Source organism: Mixophyes fleayi, chromosome 3 (assembly GCF_038048845.1).
Source record: "Mixophyes fleayi isolate aMixFle1 chromosome 3, aMixFle1.hap1, whole genome shotgun sequence".
NCBI classification, from domain to species: domain Eukaryota; kingdom Metazoa; phylum Chordata; class Amphibia; order Anura; family Limnodynastidae; genus Mixophyes; species Mixophyes fleayi.
The window spans coordinates 31,477,405-31,489,872 of record NC_134404.1 but is presented as its reverse complement, the minus strand read 5'-3'; the positions used below and the strand labels follow the sequence as shown (position 1 = coordinate 31,489,872).

Sequence of the window (12,468 nt, the reverse complement as noted above, 5' to 3'; positions counted from 1 at the left end):
TTTGGAAAATGAGGTGTTTTCAAAACAAAATACTGTTATAGTCGATGATTCATGTTGAGAATCCTATTCACGTGAACAGAGGGTCGTTTTAGTGTATCTGAAGCATCAGAGAGATTAAACGGCGTTTCCAAAAATGATCATCTTCGTTTAACATTACAGAATACAGGTTCATAAAACACCACAGGGGCTGGGTACATATTTCATATTATTGATAACAAATGCAACATGTATGTGTTCAGGATGTAATTGGGACTAGTTTACCTATGGATATACCTGGGGAAGTGCTTAGTCTTCCTGCTGCCTGAGACGGAGAGTATCATCCCTTATATAAACATAAACATTTGTGAGAAGATAAACAACAGAGGAACCCAATGGTGAAATATTAGGTATAAAGGTAGAGTGTGTACCCCCTACTGAGAACCAGTGCACTTATCAAGATGAAGAACGTCAAGGATCTTCCCCGATTTCAAATGTAGGGACGTCAGACATGTGTACAAAGAACAATAACAGAGCAGTATATAAAAATAATTGTTATTATAAAAGAGGTTAAAAATGCATTAATAATATAAGAACAATATACAACTTATCTGTGTTGTTTAAAGAGATGGCATTGGTCCAGTAGTCCTATATCAGAATTTGCTATGCCATTGAATATATAAGACACAGAATCCCAAAAGGACCAGTACCATTGAAAGAGAGTTGCATTCGTCCTACCCAACGCGTTTCGTCATGTGATTTCATTAGGGGTTTGTGCTGCTAGTAGAGGAATCGAGTTAAATAAATGGTGCCTTGTGAGGCTATAAGATAATAGTGTAAATGAATAATTGTATTAATTTGTGTTCAGTTATATAGCTTCTCTGAAAAGTGCCTATGTAATATGGTGTGGCTTCACTGCTCATGTGTCTGTCCCCATGCAGAAGAGCAGAGCAGGGTCCTCGGACCCCACAGTGGCAGCACCCCCTACCTTGACAATAGTTCCATCACTATGTCCTGCCACTTAAGTGGTAATTCAGATTTAAACTGCACTTGTGGTATGAAAGAGAGATATCCTTATCACTGTGGCTTTAGGAAGTGAATAGATGATTGCAAAACATTTCTGCTTTTTTTTTTAAAAAAAAGAAAAAAATACAGCAAGGGTCATTTACTAATGTACAAAGATTAGTCCTCGTAAAGCATATAACATTTTTGTCTTGTCATGTTCACATTTTTGCAAACATGAGAAGTAGAGCGTCTCAGGGAAGCGGGAGCAGTGTCATGGTCCCAGTGAGGAGGAAGGGGTTTCAGGAGACAAGGAAAGTGTCCAGGAAGCAGGGTTTTAGGGGAAGGGAAGGTGCGTTTTTTAAAATCACCCCAGTCAATATTCTCTGGTGCAGAAGTACCGTACATCACTCCTGTGATAGAAAGTCTTCTATAGCAACTAAACTGGCCAAGGTGAAACTTCCGTTGCTATGAGGAAAGAGTGGACATGGAAGAAGTACAGACAAGGAGAGGGAACAAATTACAAGGAGAAGGAGGGACAGGCATTACCGTGCAGCCAGAGACATTGTTACAGATTCCCAGTGTGAAAACCATTGACAATAGTTGTGAATGCGAAGAGAGTGTCTTTGTTTAGCACACCGGTCACACAGGTTATAATCAAATGCAGTCAATGGTAATACAGCTATCACAAGTCCATAGGTACAACAGGTAATGTTGGTAAGATATTTGTCAGACAGAAACCAAGCACTTGGTAATGCTGGTTACCAGGGTAAGCAGGTGAGCTGGAGACCAAACATAATTGGTGCAGGCACCAGAAGACTGGATTACTAGGTTAGCCAGGAGGCACAAGGCATTGTATGATCCACGGGAGAATCAGGCAAAATGAGGGTCAGACAAGCCAGGTGTCAGAAGCCGAAACATCCACAATATGATTTGTCCTGTTACATACACTTCTTCTGGCATTGGGTGGTTTATGCAGGAGCAATGTCAAACGAAGTCAGAGTCTGGGTCACAAGAGGAGATGAAAACCATAGGAACAAAACTGGAGTCAAATGCCAGGGAGTAAGTCAGGATGCAAACATGAGTATCACAGGAACTAACAGCAGAGACAAATGAACTGTCACTAATCTGTAGGAAAAGGAAGTCTTAAAAAGGCCAGACACAGGTGGGTTTTAGCCCCTTGCAGACAAGGAGAAACTGTCCAGGTGTAACAGCAGCACCTCTGGTAGCACAGAAGTACTCCAGGCCTAATTCAAAATAAGGACAGTCCTAACAAACATAGGGAGCAGAGGCAATATATCTGTGGATGAGTTATGTGTGATATACTGTATGTGTATGGTAATGTGTTTTTAAAGGTGGGTAAAGGTCTGAGCGACACCCAGCACTGGGATTTAGGGGTCTTTATTTGTGTCACTGCGCTCATTTCTAATTCTGAAACGACAAGCAAAACTTTTTTGACCCAATATTGAAGTGTGATCTGCCGAACAGAACATTTGCTGAAAAATTATTTCACATTTTCATAGTTTTAAAATACCCCCAATAATTTTATTTGGGAATAGCCAGTAACTATAACAGGTTCAAAATCTAACCCAATATATATCTTTATTACCAGTATCAGTAATATTGATGAACATTCTACCTCTTTGATCACATGTGACATAACATTGTAAAGATTTCATAATAGCTGTTTGCATGTAAATATATACATTGTGCTTTTGTTCCGTTGTATTAAACAGATAAATCTGTGTTCTAGAGCCATTAAAAACCGCAATTAACAGGTACAAGTCTGCAGCTGAGGGTTTGGAAGAGAAAATTAAAAATCTACAGAATACAGAAAGAAGGTAAGTTTATTATCAATATATTACCTAGTTCCATAGTCATTTGCAATTTAAAAGAAATGTAAAGTCTACTTGTTATAGTCAGGGATGGAAACCATTTTGTGGCCTGTATAAATAGACCACTGATTAATTCACTAGAAACCAGTGACCTTAGTAAGGTGTGAGGTATTCTGTGCCTCGTGCCTCAATGTTATCACTTGTTCTTAGCCTGCTGAATTGTCAGATATTGGTTCAACATGCAAAATAGCTGCATGATGGATGCTGGTGATGGCTACACTTTAAAGTACATATAATAATTATTTTATAAATACAGTTTGTGAGTATGGCTTCATATGAAATATTACCTTTATAGCATTGCCAGCTCAGTAGGCTAGACCTATGATAAAGATGTCTGGGAAACACATTTCTTACTTACTAATGGGTTCCCAAAACCACCCACTCCCAGAAGCAGTGTATGTAACCCTCAAGCAGCAGACACAAAGGAACGCTTCTCTCCTCTCACATAGAATAATCAGAGAGGACAATATCGGAATGCTTATATTATTAGTAAACGCCACAGCATGTTTCAGGCTTGGCGAACATAATTCGGTAAATGTGCCCAATGCCAAATAAAATTTAAATACCCTAGTATCCAGACATAATCACAAGTTCAAAAACAAGGGGCCTGATTCATTAGTTATATTATCTGCCGTTTTTTGCTTATCTTAAGCAAATCCACTCTGTTCATGCCCAGAAAAGGGAGAAAAGAAGCAAAATCCACTGCGTAAGTGAAAAATTTCTTAAGTTAAGATAAAAATCCATCTTAACTTCACTCTCATCTCCCTGTTTCTTCTTAAAATAAGCATCTTACCTTTTGCACAAGATAAGATCACTAATGAATCAGGCCCAAGGTGTCACTTAAGTTACCATTGAAAAGTACTTCAGAGCCCACTGTCTGTTGTTATGGTCCTTACCCACTGGTGTTTAAACGCTGGCCTTGACTCGCGAATGTGTCTGGCGCCTATGAACTACTGGTATAGCGAATGAGAAGCTCATATCAAAAACACCTGTCAGCGCATGGCGTTTATATGCCTTCTCACATCTGGTTTGCACTAGGGTTTTTGGGCAGTGGGTAATGGCCCATAGGGGGAGGAGTTTTACACTTCCTGGAAAACACCATAAATTGTCATAGAAGCCTATCCAGCTACAGTTCAGTTGTGTAAGTAATGTATTAATTTAAATACAGAACACAATTGTTTTAATGTGTGATCAGCATTTCCCACTTGTATAAAGTAAAACATGACTGTACATTGGCTGTTACATAAGAGTTTAGTAGAACAGAGCTGTTCAGGAATGGTTTGAGGAACATGAGAAAAGGTTAATACCAATTTGGAAAGCAGACAGTTAATTACAAGCATACATAGAAGCAGGCAAAAATGAAATAATTACCCAGTGTATATATATAATTGGATACATTTATAATGACATCTCACATATTGTGTGGGTCAGATTTCATATCAGTTAGTAAATGTCAATTGACTCATTGAGACCATGTGAACACTTAGTATTAAGTCGTTGTATATCTATGGAGACCTGTTCTTTTATTAACTTTTACTCACAAAGTCGTCTAACACTTATCTACAAATCCCCGGGAAGCCCCCCTTGTACCTCTATCCATCAGCAGTACTGCCCACCCATACAGTGCCACTATACCCTGACACAGCCTCAGTCATTCAGACACTGGCAGAAGTCCCTATATATACCCTTCTCTATTCTGTGCCCCCTTTCCTAACGTATAGAGGTGTCACTAGGGGTGTAATACTTAACTGTGAAGCCTAGTAGCAACATTTGGGGGGTCCCCAGCGATTTAAGTCCATCCCTCTGCACTTCTGAGCATGCACGGGGGAAAGTGCAGACAAGCAAAGAGCGGATGTGCCAACATCGCCAGGGACCCCCCCACCGCTGGGCCCTGTGGCTGCCATATGGGCTGCTCAGGCAGTAACTCCACCACTGGGGGTCACACTGCACTATACACAACCTAACTAGGGGTACAGGTAAACATACCACTATTCCAGATTGAAAAATTGTTGCATACAAAAATGTGTATATGTTCTTCTACTAGAATGATTTTTAGAAATTGAAGCACTTGTGAAACAAAGGCACTTTATTACATAATTCAATTAAACAAAACCTTTTTCTTAAACTAATTTATATATATATATATGTGTGTGTGTGTGTGTGTGTGTAAACCATTATTTGTTCTGTCTCTGTAAGCATTCCTCTTCCCTTGCTGCATAATAGACCAACGGTGCCCTTACCGTTTTCCACACCCAACTAGGCATACAATGTCCCACATAATGATACCATCAGTGCCCTATGCCCACACGGCAGTATACCAACGGGGCCATGTGTCTGTATGATTATGTCACCAGTGCACACACATGTAATCACAGCAATTGGGTAATCTGGCCATGCTTCGGTGTCCTTAGCCACACACTACCCCATTCTGCCTAAACACAATGATGTTCATGTTCCCAGGCAGATTGTCCTATCTGTGCGTTGGACATACACCGATGACTGGTGCTAAGCCCTGGGATCTGCAGACTGAAGCAGCTTTTCCCAGCACTGCAGTGTTCCGGAGCTGCAGGCTGACACTCTTGGTTCATTTGGTTATTAGTGCTCACTAGCCAATGATGTCTCCCACGGGCTGCATGCGCATTGCACACCACAGTAAAAAGCCAGCCAGCTTAAATCAAGTGCACCAATAGCTTTCTTTAACCAGAATATTGTTACATATATCCACTACAAAATCTCATCTTACCTAACCTTACTGGTTATTCCTTATAGGTCCTCTACAAGTCACCATTGTTTCATACCTTGCACTGATGAGAACTAATAAGCACCAAACAGCTGTATGCAAGTTGAATACATGGCCTACATATCTATCTGTATCTGTGCTATAAACCAGCAGGTCTGGATGTGTAGTTGGCATTATATAAGGAACAATTTGCATCTCTCTGCCCACAATTCCTTCAATAAAGATAATATCCTTTGTTTTTTGGTTTTGTGAGACAATGCTATTCTTATAACGGAAATATGTAAATTCCTTCTATTTGCTAGTGATATTGATGGAGTATGTGGCTGATATTTAACCTTAGTTTAGTAAGTGCAAATATACAAAGTTAAGCTGTACAAAGTTACACAGTTGCCTGCATATTTTGCTAAGCACTTATTAAAGCATATAAATAGAAGCCTTGTATAGAAATAGGACATTCCAGAGTCCAGCTTACTATAAATATTGTCTCTCTATACTTCCAGACCACTTGAGGTTCGGATGATTAACGACCAACTTATGCTTCTGGACAGAGCTTTCATTAATCATTTGGCCTTCCCGGACAGGTTGTATTTCAGGTACAAATTGCTCTAACCAGTGGTGGTTTTAATTTGGGACTTAAAAAAAAATGACACAAATTCTAATATTTGCATTTTACTTTGTTTTATATTTTCCAACTTTTATATTTTGCTGTCTTCTTGACTTCACTGTTTACTTTTCGATGCACAAATTTGAAATCCCATTTATTGCTCCGGTGAGCATTTTGCATTGATATCTTTTATCAGTCAACTGATAAGTTAGATGTCAAGTTCTACACTTGACCTTTAGAAAATCACGCTGTTTAAAGACACTCTCCTCGTGCGCCTTCTTTGGGCCTCTACCCAGACTCCTAACATAATCGTAATGTAGCCTCATCCAGCGGAGAGAAGAGAGGCGTCAACATTGGTGGGATTAACCTGTTGTCCTAGCTGTTTATGTTCATAGGATGGGGGGGGGTCAAGTCGGGGCTATGCCCAAAATGTAAAACGCAAATAGCGGATTGGTCACATAATTTTTGGGAATGCAGGAAAATAAAAAAGTTTTGAATTAAAGTTACAGATTTCATCAATCATAGTTTCAGAATACACGTGACTGGATCTAGAGAACCACTCCTCCTCGCTAATTTTGATGCCTGGAAGGATGCTTTACCCTCCCCTGAGTTGCTACCTGCCCTAACAATGATGGTCACTGCAGCCAAACAGCTGATCCTAAGATAATGGACATCCCCGTTTCCTCCAACCTTGGGCGAACTTCAGACAGAAATATTAGATATTATTTATTCAGACAGAAAAGCTACACTCTCTGATATTGAAAAAGGAAGGATATGGTTCATTAAAAAGTGGGGATTGTACATTGATTCATTAACAGCCCCTGTACAACGGAATATTGTCATACTGATTGAATTTACCATGTGGTATCTTCTTAGGCAGTTGAGCTGAGAATACACAATTGGTGATTTCTGATCTTTGATAAACATGCTTGTTTTCCCTGATGTGGAGGTCCACCCCTCCCCCCATCCCTGTATATGTATTCATCCTATATCTGGGGGTCTCACCCTCATTGACATAACCTGATGCTACCCTGGCGTAAACAACTACCATTCCTTCACTATCCCCTGTTAATATCCCCTTATCCCCTATTACCCCATTGGATTTTTTTTTCTCGGTTATTGATGCTCATGATTCCTATACATTCTATTATTATATCGTTATTGTTCATCGTTATGCACATAGGATGCCTGTTTTGACTAATATATCAAACCAATTTTTATTCTGATAAGTTAGGTTGATGTTATCATTTATATTGTGATGCCTTAATTTATGGAATCGATTATATGTTCAATGTCCTTATTGTTGTTGTTTACTCTTCTTTAAAACTACTAAAGTGAATTTCAAACAGGATGGGAAGGAGGGGGGAGGGGGGATCATTAGCGAATCTCCTGTTTGGATGCTCCATGACTTCTTTCATCCAGGATACATTCACTGTATATATAACGAGGGAGAGTTTGAAAATCGCTTTCATTTTTTACTGTCAATGTTGGCGGCTCTCTCCTCTTGCGATGTCGATGCTGGAGCTAATCAGGAAACAGGGAGGGTTCTGGGTAGGAGGGCCCCCCACCAAAGGAGTAAATGATGGGTGGTGGTGTTCCTAAACAGCAATGGTTGTTTAAAAGGGGGCAACTCCTCTAAGTGTAGAACTTCCCACAGTATAATAGCGAAACATTGTCTCAAATTATATCATGTGTTTCATAAACAAATGGAAAATTAAGTAAAATATGTTGAGTGCCCATTAAACACCAGTCTGCATTATTACCGCATGAAATGATCAGTTATCTTGGCTGCTATATCCACAGATGTGCTCATTATCTTTCTTTGTGTGTGTCCGTAGTCATGTTCTTTGGGCCACTCGAACGTCCAGCGTGGCCACCTTTCCTGGTCTCGCAGACGCCTACCAGAGAGCTACTGAAAGCGATCTCAGAGAACACTGGGATCTTGTCCACCACCAGCTAACCATCGCCATCCAGGCCGTGGAGAACGCTGCTTCAACCTTGGAGACTGTCACCAATATATAAATCGACACTAATCAGCGCAGACTTGTAGAAGATACAGCAGAGTTTGTCTCTCGCTAATCTACTGTGAAGAAACAGAACGGCGGCATCTCCTACTCTGTTTGTCTAATTAGTGATGTTTAATGCAGATAATACAACAATAACACTGGTACCATATAGGGCCTGCAAGCCTTGGCCGGAAGTGGATGTTTTGGTGGATGCAGGCCCAGGTATCCAACCTTTTCCCGCACTAGGTATTCTGCAGATACTAATAATTGTCCCCCAAAATTTACAGCAAACCTTCACTGAGCTCACAATAGTATGTCTTCATTTATCACACAAACCTTTGAACACTGGAAATAATGCTTTATCCAAAGAATTTTCTTCTAACAGGACAAAGCACCATAGCGATCTTTGTTAAATAATACCCAGTGTCATTTTTTTACTATGTTTGTTCCAAACTGGAAAGCGATATGGAATATGCAGGCGCTATATAAATAAATTAAGTTAATAATAATAATAATAATAATGTTAATATGTTCCTATGTACAATTTCCCCAACATGGATTCCGTAGAAATGGCTATAGATAGGCCAGCACTTGCAAATCCCAACAAAGCTGCTCCCTTAATGGGAAGTACACTGCGCTCTCAGGGTTTACCTGTCCCTGTCTATATCTCTGCCTCATCTCCCATCCTCTCCCCCTTCCTGTCCCCTAAGGGGCTGTTCTCTGCCTCTTGCTCTTCTCCCTCTACACTACTTCCCTTGATCTTATCAGCTTCTTTAGCCCCCATTTTGCCGACAACACTCAGATTTACCTCCCCCCTGTCCTTTATCGCTTTCTTAAACTGAACATGGTGAAAACAGAAATCCAATCCCCTTCCAAGGTCTTCTTACCTTGTCCACTCTCTCTTTCCATTGAAAGTACCACCCTTACTTTAAGTCTGTTGCTTGGGTGTGATCCTTGACCCTCCCTCTCCTTCACCCCCCACATTCATTCCTTCTCCCAATCCTGCCGCTTCCACTTTATAGTATCTCCAGAATCAGGTCCTTGGACACAACTGTAACTCTCTTGTTATTTCTATACCTCACTCTGCCAGTAGCTAAATTGGCTCCGTTCACCCTACAGAGTCCAGTTCAAACTCCACACCCTCACCTACAAAGCGGTTAATCACTCCTCTCCACCGCATTTCTACACACACACACACACACACACACACAAACACACACACACACACACACACACTATCAATAAAGGATAATAATATTTGGGCAGCACAGTGGCTCAGTGATTAGCACTTCTGCCTCACAGCACTGGGGTCATGAGTTCAATTCCCATCCATGGCCTTATCTGTGTGTATGTGTATCTTGTATGTTCTCCCCGCTTCTTTCCTCTGGAACGGTTTCCTCCCACACTCCAAAAGCATGCCAGTAGGTTAATTAACTGCCTTCAAATTGACACTAGTCTGTGTGTGTGTTAGGGAATTTAGACTGTAAGCTCTATTGGGGCAGGGAGTGACGTGAATGAGTGCTGAGGAATCAGTGGCGCTATATAAATAAATAATTGATAATGATGATGAATAAATAATAATAATAGAGGATGATAACCCTACAGATACATACAATGAAACAGTAAGGTAAAAGGACCTTTGTCACTAGAGCTTACAATCTAGAGGAGATATAGTGAACTAAACAAGACACAAGGGAGTGCTCTATACTGTGTATGTTTATATGGATAAAGAGAGGATGATAGCTGTAGGTCAGATCAGAAAGTGCAGCTATACAGGGTCCAATTTAGAGCTGAGAACATATTTTCTATGTAAAGTAACTTGCTCGCAAAGTAACTCTGGGGAGCTGGGGGCGTGCAAGTCGAGCACAGCAGGAGCGTGTACACGTATGTGTAGCACGCCCCCTGGAGGAGCTTCCTAGTTAGACTTGGTCACCTCTCCACATACACCTGTATTATAGCTAAGGTCTGGTTTAAAGGGGAGGAACAGTGCATCACTGGGCCTTGGGCCTGTTGTAAGATTTGGGCAGGAGCATGGTCAGAGAGCGGGAGCGAGCTCATGTACTGCTCACACACCTTGCAGTGGCAGTAGTTCCGTAGCAGGGGCCCAGGCTATGTCATTGGTTGGAAATATACTAATAAATATATTTTGATGTGGTAGTTATACATAGTATTAATATATTGCACTTTATCAACAACATGTTTAGTATTTATAGATCTTTGTAGACAAACGCACATTGATGTTAAGAAATACAACTTAGCAATGTATATTTCTGGCAATAATTTAGCCTTTATGACAATTATTCACCAGGAAGTTTTATAGCAACACTCCGCTAAGCTGCCTTACATTAGCCAAATGGCCACTGACTCAATCCATGTGACTGGAGCTGCTGAGATGGTTTTCCTCCCTGACCTACTAAGTCCTCCACCATGGTTCACCTATCTACAGCTCTACTCTGTATGGGTCTGACTACAGTACAGTAAACCTATGGTCACAAACATGTGGCTTTTCTTGCGTGTGTTGAGTTGCATGTATCGTAAAGCTGCATTACCATATAGGAAAATAAGCCCTTTATCCAGTGCCCAGGAAAAATGCCTGCATGTAGTATATGAAACAGAGTCAGTCAGGATAATCACAGAAATCTGCTGATATCGTGACGGTGTGCTGGTGCTTTATTCACTATCCTGACAGAACTGAGGAATATATTTACTAAACTGCGGGTTTGAAAAAGTGGAGATGCTGCCTATAGCAACCAATCAGATTCTAGCTGTCATGTTGTAGAATGCACTAAATAAATGATAGCTAGAATCTGTTTGCTATAGGCAACATCTCCACTTTTTCAAACCCGCAGATTAGTAAATATACCCCTTGGTCTGTAAACTGCTGTCCTGATGAAAGTCGCTTCAGTAACTGAAATGTTTTGCCGTTAAAGATTATATTTCTATCTGGAAAGACTCTGTGAGTGTTTCTTGTCTAATCTTTTGACTCAACTTGGGTTACATGTTATAATGTATTTATATGCGGTGTACAGCCAAGTGCCAGCAGTTTTTCAATGTAATCAGTTGTTTTCAGTTAAAGGATTTAAGAGCTGACTGCAGTGACCCTCAGTGGGATTACAGACACATACCTTTCAACATTCGATATTTTGGAATCAGGACACAGCCACTCCCCCTTTGAAAAAGGAGTCTGGTCATGTGACGTTGGAGGCAGTGGCGGAACTACCATTGGTGTGGCAGGTGCAGTGCATCGGGGCCCATGGAGATAATGGGGTCCGCTGCATGGCAGATGCAGAGGGTCGGGGGTTCCTCCTCCCCACCTCCCTGCACCGGGCCCACAGCTCTCTAGTTCCACCTCTGGTTTGAGGCATACCATGTACTCTGGGGCCATGCTTCTGATCGCTAGGCCACACACAACATCCACCCCTAAAAAAACACCTATGCATTGCCACGTTCACCCATGACATTTGTGCACGTTGTGTGCTGAGCGTCGGAGAACAGGACACAGCACCCAACAGTACGGCAGTCTCAACACAAGTCCTGACTGACGGAACGTGACATCTGTACCTAATTTTTAGCAACTTTCCCTGATTTTAAATATTTTTTCCCGAAAATGTCCCTGTTTTTCAGTATACACCAAATATACAGTACAATTTCTATTTTTCTGAATGATTTGTGGTGCAATCCTTACCAATTATCATCATCTATTTATTCATATAGCACCACTGATTCCGCAGCGCTGTACAGAGAGCTCACTCACATCAGTTCATGCCCCCATTGGAGCTTACAAGCTAAGTCCCCTAACACACACACACAGACCAAGAGAGAATAAGAGCAATTTAATAGCAGCAAATTAACTTACCAGTATGATTTTGGAGAGAACATACAAACTCCACACGGATAAGACCATAGTCGGGAATCAAACTCATGACCCCAGTGCTGTGAGGCACAAGTGCTAACCACTAAGCCACTGTGCTGCCCATTGAGTTCCATAATTTTTATAAGCTAACATTTAATGAAAAGAAACAACACGAATGCAAAAAGTTATTACAAATATCTCCAGTTCTAACTTCTAAAACTTTTACATACATATTCATGTTTTAGTATCTTATAGAAGCAAACTTCTATATTTAGTGGTCCTTTAACATAAAGTTCTCTGGACAGAACTGTGTACAGTCATGGCCAAAAGTTTTGAGAATGACACATGTATTGGCTTTCACAAAGTTTGCTGCTTCAGTGTTATTAGACCTT

General features: G+C 40.8%; 1 protein-coding gene across 1 annotated transcript in view; it reads left to right on the top strand.

The window, feature by feature from the left end:
- Positions 1 to 9,436, top strand: part of LOC142143096 (aminopeptidase NAALADL1-like) — a 45,599-nt gene extending 36,163 nt beyond the window's left edge. The window contains exons 17-19 of the mRNA XM_075200809.1: positions 2,732 to 2,819; positions 6,114 to 6,206; positions 8,056 to 9,436. Of these exons, the coding sequence (XP_075056910.1) occupies positions 2,732 to 2,819; positions 6,114 to 6,206; positions 8,056 to 8,239 (365 nt within the window). The 3' untranslated portion in view covers positions 8,240 to 9,436. The remainder of the gene's footprint in view (positions 1 to 2,731; positions 2,820 to 6,113; positions 6,207 to 8,055) is intronic.
- The last annotated feature ends 3,032 nt before the right edge of the window (positions 9,437 to 12,468 follow it).